This window comes from Rhinatrema bivittatum, chromosome 14 (genome assembly GCF_901001135.1).
Source record: "Rhinatrema bivittatum chromosome 14, aRhiBiv1.1, whole genome shotgun sequence".
In the NCBI taxonomy this organism is placed as follows: Eukaryota; Metazoa; Chordata; class Amphibia; order Gymnophiona; family Rhinatrematidae; genus Rhinatrema; species Rhinatrema bivittatum.
The window spans coordinates 1264697-1283194 of record NC_042628.1 but is presented as its reverse complement, the minus strand read 5'-3'; the positions used below and the strand labels follow the sequence as shown (position 1 = coordinate 1283194).

Genomic DNA, 18498 nt, shown 5'->3' with positions numbered 1-18498 from the left:
CTGGGTCAATACTGTCAAAATTGGCCCTGCCAAAAATTCCTCATTACTGTAACGTTAAGAGATTGGTAGAGCTTGCACAATATTGATGACCCTACTTTCCTAGCAGCTTGGACTAGAGCAAAAGGCAGCGAGAAACAGGTAAAAAAAAAAAAAAGCCCAAAACAAAAAAACCAGAAGTACAGAAGTTGGTGCAACTCTCATACTATTCACCTGTCACTCGCTACGGTCAGAACCTGTCTGGAAACATCACTTCACTTCTTGCACCCCCTCTTCCTCCTGACTCAGTCCTAACCATCAGTGACAGTGATAAGTGATCATTTCATTCCCTAAGAATAGGCTGGGCAGGTGACTAGTTCAGGATACAAAGTGAATGGATGAGGAATCTCCAGTTTTCCTGCTCTTGCACTCCAGCGATAGATAATCCATGTTGCTGAAATGTCTTGACTAGGTGTATAAACATTAAAGTTATACAAAGTGAAATACAAAGATGCAAATGGATGAAATATAGAAAAAAGGGACAAGACTCCTTTTTTTAAAGATACCGTATTTTCCGGCGTATAAGATGACTTTTTAACCCAAGAAAATCTTCTCAAAAGTCGGGGGTCGTCTTATACGCCGGGTATCGTCATATAGGGCACACCTGCTCTCTGACCAGTTTCTCTCAATCACACACAGGCTCTCAATCAAATGCATTCTCTCACTTACACACAGGCTGGCTGCTTCTCTCTCTCACTCACTTCCTCTCCCCCGCCCCCCAAGCACAAATAGTAGCTGCAGCCCCCGCAGGCCAAGAAAGAAGAATCCCATCGGCCGCGGGAGGCTCATGGTGCTGTCTCCTTTCCCTATTATCAGCTGCTTCGATTGCTCGGGGGCCGATGCTGCTGTCGCTGCTGCTATTTTTTCATGCGGCACGGCTTTCTCCTTCCTGCGCACCGCACTGCCGTTGCCGCTGGGCTATCAGCACGTTCAAGCCCAGCGGGAACGGCAGCGGTGCAAAAAAAAAAAAAAAAAAAGCTGTGGCATCCGCGGCTGGCCTTTTCTTCTTCCCGCCCCCCCCTTTGAACCGGAACAGGAAGTGATGCGCGGGAAGAAGAAAGAGCCGTGCCGCGTGAAAAAATAGCAGCGGCGACAGCAGCATCGGCCCCCGAGCAGTCGAAGGAGCTGGTAATCAGGAAAGGAGAGAGCAGCATGAGCCTCCCGCGGCCGATGGGTTTTTTCTTTCTTGGCCTGCGGGGGCTGGAGGAGGAGGCTGCTGCAGCTACTATTTGTGCTCAGGGGGGGGGGGAGTGGAAGTGAGTGAGAGAGAGAGAGAAGCAGCCAGCCTGTGTGTAAGTGAGAGAATGCATTTGATTGAGAGCATGTGTGTGATTGAGAGAAACTGGTCAGCGAGCTCATGTGTGTGTATATGTGAAAGACAATGAAAGTGACTGCTCAGAGAGATGACTGATGTGTATGTGAGTGTGAGAGAGAGAAAAAGCATGGAAGTGAGAAATCTGGGTATGTGAGAGAGCATGGGAGTAAGAAGCCTGATTATGTGAGAGAGAGCATGGGAGTGGGAGGGCTGTGTGTGTGTGCGTGCATGAGAGAGAGACTGGTTGATAAGGTGACGGTGTGTGTGAATGTGAGAGAGAGAATGTGATTCAGGGAATGAGAAGCCTGTGCACGTGGAGAACAAGCATGGAAATGAGAGAGAGACTGGTGTGTGTGTGTGTGAGACAGAGAAAGTGATTATGAGAGTGAGAAGCCCGTATATGTACGGTAAGCAGAACACGGGAGTGGGAAGCCTGTGTGTGTGTGGCATGAGAGAAACTGTTCAGGAAGGTGTCTGGTGTGTGTGTCAAAGACTGTTTGGGAAATGATTGGTGTGTGAGAGACAGAAACTGGTCATGGGGGCATGACTGGTATGGTGTGTGTGTGTGTGAGAGACATGGGCCCTAAGGAAGAGGACCATGAGTATAGAGCTTAGCCATTACTGCTGCTTCTGGTGTGTGCTACGGCCTGCATGGAAGAGGAGTAGGAGAGCTGCTGGAGGGGGGTAAGTAAAGGTGGCTTTTTAAGTTTATTTTTCTTGATTGACTGCCATTTTAATTATTTAATATTATGTGATGTGTCTGCTTTTTTGAAATATTTTATTGGTGTTTGGAGAATGTTTAATAGTTTTTATGAGTTTTTAATTGTTGGATGTTATTCTGTTCATAGCTGTTTTGAAACATTTATTCTGCTTATTAGTGTAGTTTTACAATTATTTCTGTGTGGGGATCTATAGCTGCTTGCTAGTTCTGTTTTCCTAATAAGAGGTGTATTGGTTTTTAGGGCCTGATATACGGTATTTGTAGTGTTGCCTTTTCATAGATAGGGTTGCTCCTGTTTGAGTGTAAAATTATTTTTTTTCTTAAAAATATGTATAAAAAAGGGGGGGGTCATCTTATACGCCCAGTCGTCTTAAACACCGGAAAATACGGTATGTTAATGATTGGCATTGTAAGAGGTGAAGGGCAGGAATATGTAAAGACCTACCAGGAACAAGAGGAATTGCTTAAATATTTCTGTTCAGGGTTCACAGTAGAAGGGCTAAGAACAGGACCATATAAAATGAACACAAATAGAATTGGAAATGAGGTAAACCTCAAAACAAATTTCAGAAAATGTGTTTGTGAGGAGCTAGCTAAACTAAACGTAGATAAAGCAATGGGGTCGGACAGGATATTTTTGAGGGTTTTAAGGGAACTTAGAAAAATTCTGATAGCTCTGCTGACTAATGCATTCTTTAGAGTTAGGAGTAGGTCCAAAGGACTTGGAAACAGGTGGATATGGTCCCTTTTCACAAAAGTGGAAGTAAGGAGGAGGCTGGGAACTACAGCCTGGTTAATCTAACCTCCATATTGAGCAAATTGATGGAATCTTTGCAAAAACAGAGGATAGTGCAGTTTCTGGATTATAAGATCCAAGGTAGCAAGGTTTTACCAGAGGTAAGTCTTATCAGACAAATCTGATCGATTTCTTTGATTGGATGACTAGAGTGCTGGATCAGGGAGAGCTCTAGATGTAGCATAGGATTTTAGTAAGGCCTTTGACATGGTTCTGCTTAGGCAACTTATCACTAAACTGAGTAGTGTTGGTATGGACCCTAAAGTGATTGGGTTAGAAATTTTTTGACTGGAAAGTATTAAAGGTTAGTGGTAAATGGAGTTCACTTCGGTCCTTTTCAGCATTTTTGTGACATTGTGGAAAGCTTGACTAAGTTTTGTCTTTTTGTGGATGATACCAAAATTTGTAACAGGATAGACAGGAGGCAGTGGAAAGTGTGAGTAAGGGGATGTAGCAAATCTTGATGAATGGTTTAGAGCAGGGGTCGGGAACCTTTTTGGCTGAGAGAGCCATGAACGCCACATATTTTAAAATGTAATTCCGTGAGAGCCATACTAACTACAACCCCCCCCACCCTCCTGACTCCCCCAAGACCTACCAAATTAATGTACTACAACCCCCTACTCTCCTGATGCCCCCAAGACCTGCCAAATTAATTTACTACAACCCCCCCATCCTCCTAACCCCCCCCCCAAGACCTGCCAAAAGTCCCTGGTGGTCCAGCGGGGGTCCGGGAGCGATCTCCTGGACTTGGGCTGTCGGCTGCCAGTAGTCAAAATAGCGCCGACGGCCCTTTGCCCTCACTATGTCACTGGGGTCGACCAATGGCGGCGGTAGCCCCTGTGACATAATAAGGGCAAAGGGCCGTCGATGCCATTTTGATTACTGGCAGCCGACGGCCCTTTGCCCTTACTATGTCACAGGGGCTACCGCCGCCATTGGTCAACCCCAGTGACATAGTGAGGGCAAAGGGCCGTCGGCGCCATTTTGACTACTGGCAGCCAACAGTCCAGGAGATCGCTCCCGGACCGCTCCTGGACCCCCGCTGGACCACCAGGGATTTTTGGCAGGTCTTGGGGGGGGTCAGGAGGGTGGGGGTTGTAGTAAATTAATTTTGGAGGTCTTGAAGGGCGTCAGGAGGGTGGGGGATTTTGTTAGATTTTTACTTTTTTATTAAAGATTTGTCTGCGAGCCAGATGCAGCCATCAAAAGAGCCATATCTGGCTCCCGAGCCATAGGTTCCTGACCCCTGGTTTAGAGTCTAGCAGCTAAGATTTAATGCTAAAAAAAAGTAGAGGCATACATTTGGGCTAGAAAAACCCAAAGGGATGGCATTCTTCTAAGCATGAAGAAAGAGCAGTATTTGGGAATGATCGTATCTGATGATCTTAAGGTGGCCAAACAGGTGGGTATCAAGACAGCAAAAGCCAGAAAGATGCTTGAGTGCAGAGGGGGAGAAATGGTTGGCAGATAAAAAGGAAGTGATATTGCGCCTGTAAAAGTCTCAGGTATGACCTCATTTGGAATACTGTATACAGTTCTGAAGACCACACCTTCACAGTAATATAAACTGGCTGGAGGCAGTCCAGAGGGTAGCTACTAAAACATTCAGCGATCTTTGTTATAAAACATATGGAGACAGATTTAAAGATCTAAACGTGTATACCCTAGAAGAAAAGTAGAATAGGAGCGATAGAGAGATTTAAATAACGCCAAGATTGCTATCCACAAGAGGCAAGCCTCTTTCAATGTAAAGGAGTTTCTGGAACAAGGGGTCATGAGATGAGGTAAAACGGGTAAACTCAGGAGTAATCTAAACAAAATTTCTTTACAGAGAGAGAGAGGTGGATGCATTTAATGTGGAGGTGGTGAAGACAAAGTATCTGAATTTTAGAAATCACTATATAGGCCATATGGTCTTTTTCTGCGTCATGTTTCCAGAGATTGGTTGGCCAACAGAATTATCCTTATCCAGACGGACAATCAAGTGGTGGTGATCTACATCAGTAATTAAGGAGAAATGGAATCTATATCAAGTGTCTTTCCGGATGTGGGTTTGTGTCATCTCTCAGGGAATGGTCCAAAGAGCCGCATATTTGGCAGGCAAGTATAATGTCATAGTAGACAGGCTGTGTCGGATCCTGGAATCCCATGAATGGTCCTCAGACAAAGGGGAGGGAGTGGCAAACCACATATTCTGTGAATGAGGCACATCCATGGTAGATACGTTTGCATCATCTCTGAACAGAAAGGTCCCCCTCTTCTGCTCCAGAAAGGGAATTGGAGGCAAGATAGCCTCACACACTTTGCCCTAAATTTTGGCCACGGTCTGCTGCAAGCATACTCTGATTCCTCTCATTACAAAGATCTTGTTGAAACTCATAGTACCTCAATAAATTGGTTAGTCTATAAAGAATCACCCGCCTCATATCATAGTGCCCTTTTGGCCAAAACAGATTTGGTTTCCACTCTTGTGGGAGATGTCCATCAGAAGTCCATTCAGGCTAGGGAATTCCCCAGATGTCATCACTCCGATCGGGGGGGCTTTTGTACAATCCCAACATTGGTCCCTGGTCCTTGCAGCCTGGATATTGAAAGGGTAGCTCTACAACACCTGAATCTTTCAAGGATGTCCCTCTTATTGTTCTGGCTTCCAGGGAGGACTCTAAAATGCGCTTGATTACCTTCTACATCTTTGAGTCAGGTCTTAAGATCAATTCAGTCATTTTACCTTAGTGCAATCTCTGCACAGTCTTTAGTTATCTGTTTCATCCAGGGCTCGCTTCTCTTGAAACCTCTCATTAAGCCTCCTGCTGTGTCATGGGGGCCTCAGTGTTATATTGATTTAGCTGATGAAAGTTCCCTTTGAGCCTATAGGCTCTTGCGTACTAAGGTACTTATCTAGAAAGTCATATTTTTGGTAGCTCAGAATCGGTGAGCTCCAGGTCCTATTGACTTGAATATCTTATATTAAGTTGGTTTTTTTTTTTTTTTTTTTTTAACAATAAGAGGTTTTGCACAAGCATCCCAAGTTTCTGCCTAAGATAGTGTCAGACTTTCACCGTTACCAGTCAATCACCATTCTAGCGTTCTTTCTTAGGCCACATATCCACAAAGATGAACACGTGCTACAGAGTTTGGACTGCAAGATAGCCTTAATTTTCTATTTGGAGCGGACTGAAGCCTTGATGAAATCCATCCAGATGTTTCTTTTGACATCAACAAACCTTGAATTGCTGTTGCCAGATGCACTCTTAAAAATTGGCTAACAGATTGCATCTCCTTTTGTTATGTTCAGGCAGGCCTGAATCTGGTGGACCCTGTCAAGGCTCATAGTCTTTGTTAGCATATGGGCATAGACTTAAAGATCTAAACATTTATACCCTAGAGGAAAGGTGAGATAGGGGAGTTATAACAGACATTCAAATATCTCAAAAGCTTCCATACACAGGAGGTGAGCCTCTTTCAGTGGAAAGGAGGCTCTAGAATGAGGGATCATGAGATGAGGTTGAAAGGGGTAGACTCAGGAGTAATCTTAGGAAATATTACTTTACAGAGAGGGTGGTGGATGTGTGGAACAACCTCCCAGTAGATGTAGTGGAGACAAAAAACAGTATCTGAATTCAAGAAAGCCTGGGATAAATACAGGGGATCTGTAAGGAGGTGGTGCTAAATTAATTGGATGGATGGGCCATATGGCCTTGTTCTGCTTTCATGTTACTATATTTCTATATTATAGATTGAAGGGGAGCCCCTGTGTGGACATGTGGTAGTATGGCATGCTGCATATGCCCAGTAGGGCATGCTCACAATATCTTGAAACTTTGAAATCAAAATGCAGTGCCAGGCTCCATCTGATGATTTCACTCAAGTGAGGTCTGATATCCCGCTATCCTTGGAGAACACCTGCTAGAGCTAAGCAACTCTGCTATCCACCCCTTTGTGCAAAAGAATGTTGGCTAAGACAGCCAATTGAGAAAGTCTCATATACCACGGTCATTTCTGCTTAGCTAGCTTGCAGAATCTCTTCATTGCATTTGGATCACAACTTTATATTGTCTGAAATCCGACAGTCTGTATTTCGGCATATTTCTTGTAAGTGTGGAGAAAGATGATAACATCCAAAAACTGCAAATGTTTAAGCATGGTTGGCTGCCTCTGATTATTTCTATAGAAATACAAAGCAACAAAGAAGCTGGGCATGGCATATAACATTGAATCATTGGTATCATAAAGAATAGCTCAAGTCATCTTAAATTCCAATGGAAATGAAGCAAAAGCCATCATTAGACTTATGTATAAAGTATCTTCTCTTGCTTCTCTGTGAAATGTCTTTTTAGTCTTGTATAGCAGTTAAAAAAAACCATCTTTAGATGGTCAAAACAATGAAAGTACTTTATCTTTTATCTTTATTTAAAATGTATGTAGCGCCTATACCCTAGGTGAAGTACAAAAGGATCCCTAAGGAAACATACATAAAAGCATATACATAAAATCAAATGCAAGAGGCATTAAAACATCCATAAGACATAGCTTGAAAACATCCATAAAACTGAATTCACATGTAAACATGTCTTAAAACTTAGCTGCTTAATCAGTGTCAGAGGAAAATTTCCAAATCCCAGAGTGGATGGTATATACACGGGAAAACTTGGATGTAAAAGAGAGAAATTACTCTCCAGAAAATCTCGTCCACAAGGAAACCTGATACTGCCAGTGTTTCAGCAGGATGCACCTGCTTCAGGGGCCAGGATAATTTAAGGATACCTACAAAAGAATAAATTATAGAACAAACAGTCCAAAACAAAACCAAAAAAAGAACAAGCAGTCAATAATAAAACTTACATATTATAACCGGATGTCCGTCCATATGGGCTTCTGTGTGGTTCTATTATTTTTATAGAGACATTCTGCAAGCTAACTAAAGGAATGTAATCTTTGTAAAACAATTTCTCTGTTGGCTCCTTTGGACTGTGATTTTTTGTACATAGTGGTTTTATTTGCATATTTAAAATATTTATAAAAATGATATTGGACTTTAATAGGGAACTATGATGATAAATGATTGGATTGGAGTGTTTTACAACTTCATTTTGTCCCTTTCTCCATGAAGTTTTTGTATCACTGTCTCTCTTCTGTTAAAAACTTTTGTGGTGGTTAAATCCTCTTTATTGTGACAGATTGTAGAACATGCGACATAGAGGATGCAGGAAGTAAGCTTGAGGTGTGTTGGTTAGCTGAAGCAGTAATGTGCTTGCAGGAGTAATTAAGAATTTTAGAGTACATGTAAAGCAAGAGGCATACACTGCACATAGATTTCTTCTTGAGTACTGTTTATAAATCTAAAGCCAGGGCCTATTTATTTATTCATTTTCCTTCTCATTCAGATCTGAACCACCACAATCTAGGATCCCACTATGAAAACTCACACTGGGGACCGGTTTCCTCGAATAATGAGCCCAGCACAAATTGGACCAAGGTCGTTGTAGACTGCTCTGACAAAGAAGTGTGGCCATCTGGCAGTGTCTCAGAGCTCGCTTCAGAATGTATGGATACTGACTCTGGCTCGGAAAAAAACCTCATTGTCATGGCTTCAGGGAGCACATGTGGTGGAGAAATTGAGAGCAGCAGAAGTGGCATTGAAAATGGCCCTCAAAACAAGTTTGTGATCAGTAACAACAGCAATAATGTGAGCAATGGAAGTATTAATGGGCTATGGAGTGTGTCCCATGGAGCCATCATAAGCACATGTCAAGTTTCAGGAGATGGTTCTGACATCAAAGCTGAAAGTAGCCACAAAAGAGTAAATGCTTGGGGCACTGTAGATTCTTCATCGGATGGAGAGTTAAATCCAAGCACTTTGAACTCTAATGGTAACCATGGTGCCTGGCCTATTCTAGAGAGCAATGGACATTCCTTGAAAGAGCCTGTGGAGAGCAGTACTTCTGGCACAAATACTCAATGCAGTACCATAGGTCAGATGCCTAACAATCAGAGTATTAACTCTAAGATGGGTGACTCAGCCCATGGTTCCTGGGGAAACCTTCAGGAAAATTTTGATTCTGAAGTAAATGGTACAAGGAAGGTTTCTTTCAGTGGACAACCTCAAAACCTTAACACTGAAATGAATGGACCAAATAACACTACTAACTTTATGACCTCTAGTTTACCAAACTCTGCTGGTTCAATGCAGATTAATGAACTGTCTAATGCTACAGGACATGGGGCCTGGCGTATGAGCACAATGAATCATTCTCAGCTTCAGAGCCCTTCAGTTTCAAATGGCACTTCCATTTCTCACCTGACAAATGGTGAGGCAAAAAATGGAGTATATTGCGGTACTAAATGGGGCATCTCTGGTTCTAATTATTCCAGAGATAAGTCTTCAGTCCCTAATGGGCAAGCTAATGGTGACACTGTGAATGCAACTTTAATGCAGTCTGGCATCAATGGGCCTATAAGCTCAAACTATAAAATCAATGGGAATAAAGGAGGAATAGTGTGGGAGTTGGGGGTTGTCAACTCTCAAAGTGTACATTGGGGAACCGGAAGTGGGACGTCCTCTGGAGAAGGTCAGAGTGGATGGGGATCTCCAGCACAAAACGATAGCACTAATCTATCAAATGGGGAATGGCGCAAACTGCCGAGCATTTTGCACTCCGACGAAGGCATGAGCAGTGCTAACAATAAGAAGTTAACAAATGGCTGGAAAAGTGATCTTAGCACTCAGAGTCCTACCAGTACACCTCTAAATGAGCAGAAGGTGTGGGACAAAATTCCAGGTAGAGAGGAGAGTGAAGGTAGTATAGAAGGCACTGGAATCTACCATGACAGGGCGACTGAGGAAGAACTTACTGCCCCAGAAAGAAGAAAAGTTGAACAAAATGCATTATTACAAAATATTGTGAACAGGACAGATTTAGATCCTCGTGTCCTTTGCAACTCTGGCTGGGGACAGACTCCAATCAAACAAAACACTGCCTGGGACACTGAAGCTTCACCGGGAAACAAAAGAAAGACTGACAATGGGACGGAGGCCTGGGGAGGCTCTGTTACACAGAATTCTAACTCAGGGGGATGGGTGGATCGGCCTAACCCTAATAGCAATGATATCTCATCAGTATCAGGGTGGGGACATCCAAAGTCTAATAGAGGGTGGGGAGCCACCAAAAGCTCATTAAGCCAGGGGGGATGGGAGGAAGATTCTGCTGCTGCTAATAGTATTACTGCTACTACTACGATGACTACTACTACAGGAATGATCAAAAGCAGTCAATCATGGGGAATTAGCAAAGAGGACAAATCTACATGGGATGATACACATAAAGTGAAACAGGGGTGGACAGATGGACAGAAAACAAATCAAAGTTGTGACAACTGGGGAGAAAACTCACGAAGCAACCACTGGGGAGAGGCACAGAAATCTAGTTCAGGTGGTAGTGACAGTGACAAGTCTGTGTCTTGCTGGAGTGATCCTGGCAGATCCAACTCTGCCGCATGGGGTAGCAGTAATAATGCAAACCTTCATAATTCTTTGGGATGGAGTGAATCTGGAAAGGCTAATCAGTCCCAAGGGTGGGGAGAACCTTCAAAGCTAAATCCATCTCAAGGATGGGGAGATTCTTCAAAGCTAAGTAATGCCTCAGACCGCAGCAAGCAACAAGATACTGGTGGGTCTTGGGGGGCACCATCTGCAACCATCAAACCTTCAGGTTGGTTGGGTGGACCAATTCCAGCTCCAGCCAAGGAAGAGGAACCAACAGGTTGGGAAGAACCATCTCCAGAATCCATACGCCGCAAAATGGAGATTGATGATGGGACTTCAGCTTGGGGTGATCCAAGCAAATACAACTATAAAAATGTGAACATGTGGAATAAGAATATCTCAAAGTGTAGCAGCACTGCTTCAGAACAGCTACCACCGCCAAGTCTCATATCCAGCAAAGAGAACAGCAGTGCATCTGGTAAGTCTGTTAGAGCTTTGTAAAACACGTTTGAACTATTACTGCAAATATTTTTGGTTTTTTAAATTCTCTACTGCATGTAAGGGAAATGTTCTCTTCTTGAAAAAGTGGTGTTTTGCAAAGCTGAAACAATTTTAAAATGTAGATATAACCATGATATCTTTTCTTGGATGATGTAACATTGGGTAGGTGGACAATTTAAAAATAGCCTTTAATTATTTTATTTAGATTTATATTCCACTTTTCACACTTTTTTATGTTTGTTTTATAAAGTTAAAAGGAAAAAGTGGGAACATTCCTGTGCTCATGTAGGGTTTATGCACAAACTGTTTCCCATAGACACAAAATAGGAAAAATGCTTCCATACAACAATTTATTAAAGCAATAGATTGGTTAGTCTATAAGGTGCCACTTGGCGCCTATCATTTTTCATAGTAAACCTATCACAGTAATTTGCAACACGTAACAGTCCTTCAGTTTACTGCACCTCTGCTGACCATGCTTCTTTGCTTTAATAAATTGGTTAGACTATAAGGTGCCACTCGACTGCTGTCATTTTTGCTACACCAGACTAACATGACTATCCATCTGAACGTTTATTATGAATTATCACAGTTTTAAAAATATTACATGAAGGACAGTGAATTCCAAATTTCAGTATTTTCTAAGAATATTGTCCTCTGGCTCTCAATGAAGTTCTCAAAGGTATTATCTGTGCAAGAATTCTGCCTCTTGATCTGCTGCTGTATTGAATTTTTGTCATTTCTCGTGCCATCATTTGCTGCTTCTATGTTGTAAAGTGACCATAGAGGCTCTTTTCACTGCAGATCCCTTTCTTGCTCCCTGTAATGGGTAGAGTATACTTTCCCCAGAGGCTCTTACTACAATATATTTGGCCAAATGCTCATTTTCTGGCCTCTGCAATAAACTTTATATGCATGGTCAGGCACTTTTTTTGCATGCTGAAAATGGCATGCTATGATGGAAAGCTTTACATTAACATAGCCCTGACAGATGTTTACTTGAACCCCATGCTTGCAAATTAAGGAATGTCATATGCAAATTATGACTTTGCAAGCTCTCGCTAAATAGCATGGTGTGCTCTTTCTCCATGCTATTTTGTAAGAGCTTGTAAAATTGACCGCCAGTTAATACCAGCTGGGACTAACTAGCTACCTTGCACAGTAGGGACCACATTTCCTCATGTGGCCAGAAGTGAACAGACTGCTTAGCATTGGGTATGTCCTCCCATCATCCATCCCCATCCAGGGCATCCCTGTCACTCCCTTCTGATAAAATAAGCTCCCATTGGGCATCCTCCCTCCGCCCTCTGTTTAGGGCTTCACCATTGCTCTCTTCTCATTTCCCATAGCAGAAGAGGGAATTCCCCGAGTCAGACATCCATATTCCCCATATCCCCCATCCCCCCATAAAAGGCAAAAACACCCTTGATCTGTAAAGGAAACTGCTTTCAGCACCAGGCATCCCACCACTCCAAGCATCTTCCTCAAGAACTCTCAAGAAACTTTCCCTTCTGGAGGGTCTCCATCTTCAGAGGAAGGAGAGATGGCAAAACCCTCCTACCTATAGTGCTGATCTTCACCAAATGGCCTCACTAAGGGCATTTCATCACTATCATGGGCTCCTAGTGGTACTCAATGGTATGTGATAATGATGAAGCTGTCCTAGTGGTACTTTTCTCTGGGGGTGGGGGTGCAGTCCTTTTTTGCTGGGAGGTGGTGTGTGCTTGACTTGGTCTTTGTTCAGTGGATGCCTGCCTGGGGGGATTCCTTCCTCTGCCATAGAAGGCAGGAAGGGAGGGATGAGGGATGCCTCAGGAAGAGATGAGGTACCCTGATGGGGGCTGGAAGTTACTACGAGAAGGAAGAAAGAAATCCCTTGTGTTGTGGTCCTTCAGTTTATGTTGCTTAGTATGGGGGATTTCAAACAGTTGTGGCATGCACAGTAGTTTTTTATGGGTTACCATGCATGCCAGTATTGTGACATAGCTAATTTGGCTAAAATTCTACAAGCTGGCACACAAACTCTTTGCACAGCATGTTAAGTAGAGTTTTGCTTACAGGTTACATGTTTTTGTGGGCTTATGGTATTTTTTTTTTTTACATGACTTTTATTGCATAAGCCTCTGAGATTGATGCTTCTTTCCTTGTACATACCCAGATCAGTCCAGACTCCTGGGTTTTCCCTCCCTTCCAGCAGATGGAGACTGAAAGTTTTGTAGACACCGCCTTTTAACCCAGTGTGCCATCTGCAGATCCTTAGTATTTCTCTGTCTCCAGCAGATGGAGGTGCAAAACCTGCAGTTCCTTGTATATACCCAGATCATTTAGACTCCTGCATTTTGCCTCCCTGCCAGCAGATGGAGACAGAGAAAGTTTCACTGACACTGTACTTAACCCATTGTGCCACCTGCAGTCCCTCAGTATTTTTCTGTCTCCAGCAGATGGTAGATGGTGTAAAACCTGTAGTCTGGAAAGAGAGAGAAAAAAAAAAGATTAAAAGATACAATTTCTGGATCCTCCCAAGGGGTTGTGAGGTCCTGGTGGGGCCATCCCCCCTGGTTTGAGGTGGACAAGCAGGAAGTTGGTGACCCTGATAGCTCAGTCCAGAGGTCCGTGGAATGGATATCTGGTGGTCCAGATCCTCATTCCCCATGAGACAGCAGTGGAACCTGCTGCCAGTTCTACATTGCAAGCCCAGTGGAGCAGGAAAGCTATCCCTTTTATACAGTTTGTCCTGGGTTGAGTTGCTAAAGTTTGACAAAAGCAGATGTATATAGCCAGTGGTCTGTCTCTTTTCTGATCTGCCATGTGGCCTGCGCTCTTGGAACCTGAAACTCCGCACCAAAGGAAAATATCAGTTTCTAGGTATCTTTGTTCTCAGAGTAAAAAAAAAAAAAAAAAAAAAAAAAAGAGAGAGAGAGAGAGCAAGGAACTAGAAGGAAGAATCTGCAGCAGCAAGGTTCCAGTAGGGGACACTACCTCAGCAGCTCAACGATGAGGTTTTTCAGAGCTGCTCTGCCTGCGGAGATCGGGTGTTGGCTTTGTGGTGCTGAAGGACTGTTCCCCTGCTTGCTGTTGAGGTACTGGTGGAGCCGCAGGTACAGGGAGGAACAGCGTATGCGTGTGGCAAAAGCAGCATGGCATTCGGGGGTCTGCATCAAGCATGACTGCACTGGTAGAACAAGCCTTGAGGGTGCGGGGTCTAGCGCTGAGGCTTTTCCCGTCAGCACGGAAACAGCGGACATTTTCGATTCCCTAGCAGCGTCGGCGGGAGAGGCAAGGGAATCCCCTCCAACTATCGCTGGCGGTTCCCTATCCGCAGAGATGCAGAGAGGTACTTGCACTGAGGATGAGTCTTTGGTTCTGGTAGAAGTCTCCTGCTGGTTTTAATTTATTTATGTGCAAAATGTGTTTAGCGGGATGCTGCCTCTTGTTCCCAGTTTTCATTGATTCTCGGCTAGTCAAGAGGCCTAAGATGTTGATAAACTCTTCAGGCCGTTGATTTTCGGTGTCAGATGTTAAATGGATCCAGGCCTAAACACACTGAAGGTGCATGCAGGCTTTGCTTAGCCATGGCAACGGTTCTTTTCCTGCATGCATACGCATGTGTGCGTATTTGTGTATGTACTTGTGCACGAATGACCATGGCCTATACAAGTGTGTATTTGCGTATGTACTTGTGTGCGTACAATCACGACCTAGTCTTGAGCACTTATTTGTGCACATTCTGGAGGGGTATGCATGCACGCCCTGGTGGCATTAATGTGCGCACAGGAGGCTGCCTAGAGCCGCAGTTCAAGAGAGCTAGGCGCTGGGGACAAACAGGTCCTTGCTATCTGTGAAGCTTTGCCATTTGATAGCAATTCAGTTCTCACTATCTCTCCATTTGTGTCAGCACTGTTTAGAAGCTCAAAGCGATTTGACTACTACAGCTTTTGCCCATGTTGGAACATCTCCTCGGCCTATGGTGTCTCTGGAGGGGAGTAGAGTGGGAGGCGAGGCACTAGTCAGTTCTGCTCCTCCCTTGTTTCCAAGGGCAGAAACTTCTCCAAGAGAGAGAGGTTGGAGAGAGCAAGTCTGCGCCTTTGGGCTCCGGTATAGATTCATCCTCCTCCTGGTTGGAATGTTTCCAGGGCTTGTAGACCTTTCTGCAGGGGCGCCTAGCAAAGGTGAATCAACCTACTAAATAGGGATTGCGTGCTCAGGCTTCTCAGTCACGGTGGGCAAATGCTGCAGAGAGGCTGTCCCTGGTAATGTTCAAGTTGGTGTGGATCATGAGACATCGGAGGATTCCGATGGGGAATTGGCTTTCTAACCTCTAGAAAAGGGAGAAATTGTATATGATTGAGAGCCACTTTGGATTCTGCTCGGTTTTTTTCTTTTTTCTTTTTTTTTCTTTTTTTTAACAGAGATGTCTTCTTGCTGAGTTTGTTGGCTCAGACTCTGAACATGCTTAGTGTGGTCGGAGGGCAATTTTAGGTTAACATTGTTTCTTTTCCCTCTGTATCCAATTCAAGAGATAATGGATTTAAAGAAGGTAAACTCTGAGGTTCATCTCTGAGGTCCAACTTCTTGGCAACTCTCAACTTGATAGATCCATAACTGCACATAGCCATAAAGCTGGAGCACCAGATATTCTGGAGGTTCATAATCCTAAGGGAACATTTTTTGTTTCGAGCCCTCTTCGACTGGCAATGGCTCCATGTACCTTCATCAAGGTGATGGTGGTCACATGGTAAAAGGAGGGTGTTTTGGTATATCATATCTGGATGACTGGCTCATTTGTGCAAAATCAGATGACCTCTGTCAACAGTCGATACAAAAGGTACCAATGCGCTTAAAGTCTCTAGGATGGTTGGTGAACCTAGCAACGAGTCATTTAGTTCTCTTACAAACTCTGGAGTATCTGGGAGCTCAGTTCGACACACTGGCAGAGAGAGTGTTTCTCACCGAGAGAGATTGCTGAAATTGCAGAGTCAGATAAGGTTTCAGCTAGAGCTTTCGGTGCCCAGGGTTTGGGACTATTTACAAGTCCTGGGTTCTATGGCATCAACATTGGAATTAAAACATTTGGTGTTCACACATATGTGGCTTCTGCAGGGGGCTCTTCTCTCCTGCTGGAGTCTGTTATTGGAAGAGTTTCATCTTCCTTCTCCGTTAAGAGAGGGAAACCAGGGACATTCTCTTGTGGTGGCTTACACTACTCTCGAGCCTGCTGTGGAATTGGAGATTCCAAATTGGATAATAGTCACCACAAATGCAAGCATCTCCAGATGGAGGGTAGCATGGCAAGATCAGTCAGCACAAAGCCAGTGGTTGAAACAGGAGGCCTCATGGCCTATCAGTCGGTTTGAGACAAGAGCGGTGCATTTTGAATTGTTTGCCTGTCTGCCAAGGTTACATGGCCATCCAGTACGGATTGTATTGGAATTGTATAATGCAGTCCGAAGAACTCCCAAACACACACACATCAGCTTACTCGAATGGTGTGTGTGTGTATATTTTATTTTACTTTACTTTACTTCTATTAGATTGCAACAACAGAGGACAAGACTTAAGTGTTAATTTATCTTATAGCCGATATACTTAAAGTAGACATGACTTATCACAACCACTAAGTAATATTTAATATGAAACTGTTACAGTATTTGATGGCACCTGTTTAGTTAATATAACTCAACACATTTAAGTTTGAAATTATGTGCCTTATTGTGAACCGTTGTGACGGCAACTAACTTAACGACGGTATAGAAAAGATTTTAAATAAATAAAATAAAATAATGCGGCGACGGTGGACTACATCAACCATCAAGATCAAATCACGAATCAGGCAGTGGCTCGAGAGGCCCCGGAGTTGATACTCTGGGAAGAGCAGCACTTGGAGCAGCTGGCCGCATCTCACATCGCTGGAGTGAACAACATTCAGGCGGATTTTATCAGTTGGATAAAGTTAGACCCCAGGGAATGGGAGCTGTCGGAGGCAGCAATGTCTCATTCATGGAAGATGGGGGTATTTCAACCAAAGAACATCGAGGTGTCCTGGTTTTACAGCCGCTGAACAGAACACGATACAAAGGAATCGGAGCTCTGGAGTTGCCATGGACTCGAGGGATTCTTCTTTGTCTTCCCTCCTGTGGCCTCTGGTGGACAAGAGATTACGGTGGATAGAGAAACATCCAGGCAATGTGAACCTGGTAGCTCCAGAATGGCCACATCGACCATGCTTACCATACTTCCCAGATCTGATCAACATGACCATTGACCGGCCCCTGAGGTTCCGACATTGGTCGACTGTTTTCCAACAGGTCCCAATATTTTTGGGTCAGGTGGCTCCCTTCTGTCTCGTGGCTTCGCTTCTGAGAGGAAATGTGTGAGATGGAGGGATATTCGAAGCTGTTGTTTCCACCTTATTGCAGGCTAGGCGATCTTCTACATCCTTGATGTATATGCGAATTTGGAGGATCTTTGAATCCTGGTCTGCTGTTGACGGAATATATCCTCAGTCTGTTCAGGCTATGGTGTCATATATTATGGCTTTTCTACAGAAAACCTCTGGTCAAGGTACTGGTCTTTAACTCTCAGAGTTCAAGTAGTGATCCTGGGTTGTCTCCAGGGTAAGGCGCAAGGATATTCTCTGTCCACACATCCGGATGTTATACGGTTCCTTCAGGGAGCTAAGAACTTGTGTCCTCAGGTGCGGAATACTTGTCCATCTTGGAATCTGAATCTAGTCCGTAGAGCAGTGTTTCTCAACCTTTTTTTGGCCGGTACACACCTGACAGATGTTTCTCACATGCATGACACACTGAACATGTGCCATCACGGGGCTAAATGTAAACATATGTTTTGTATCCTCAGGAACCCCTTTGACCCCCAACAATGGGTGCAGAGCAGAACTAGGGCATTACCCGTACAACTCACCATACAAAAAAGATATTCTGGTTCTGATGACATCTCAGTAAAAGCAAAACAAACTCCCTTTACTGGCAGGCACAATAGCCCTCCTTATGAAAAGACAGTAATTTACCACTAATGCATGTCCTATTGAGAAAACACAACAAATAAGATTGATACAAATGCCTACATGCTAGTAAAATACCTCACCTCAGTCGCACACACAGACCATCACCAAGTACAGAAAGATCACAAATTATAAATACGGAGACAAACTGGAATGGAAAACCAAAAAGCCACTCTGCATGCAATGCAAACCTGGAGAAATGGGAAGAAAAATATAGCACCTAACATAGTCCCAGATCTGCAATAATGCATACAAACTAATTCTCACAAAGTTATACCTGGTTATTTATTTATTTATTTTTATATACTGATGTTTCATGAGAACATATCACATCGGTTTACATTTGGAACACACTCAAAACAGTAACAACCCTATCTAAGAAATACAAATATTAAACCAGGCTCTAAACACTAATACACCTCCTATTAGGAAAACAGAACAAGCCAAGCTGCTATAAATCCCCACACAGAAATAATTGTAAAGCTATACTAATAAATGTTACTAAACAGCTGATGACTAGAATAACATCCAACAATTAAAATAAAAATTATTTAAAATTGTCCAAATATCAATAAACTATTTCAAAACAGCAGACATATCACATAATACTCAATTAAAATGA

At 43.5% G+C, this 18498-nt stretch overlaps 1 protein-coding gene across 6 annotated transcripts in view; it reads left to right on the top strand.

Moving 5' to 3' along the window:
- Window positions 1-18498, top strand: part of TNRC6A (trinucleotide repeat containing adaptor 6A) — a 163525-nt gene that overhangs the window by 76417 nt on the left and 68610 nt on the right. For all 6 annotated transcript variants that reach the window (XM_029577637.1, XM_029577635.1, XM_029577634.1 and 3 more), the window contains one exon: window positions 8256-10832. In XM_029577637.1, the coding sequence (XP_029433497.1) occupies window positions 8256-10832 (2577 nt within the window). The remainder of the gene's footprint in view (window positions 1-8255; window positions 10833-18498) is intronic.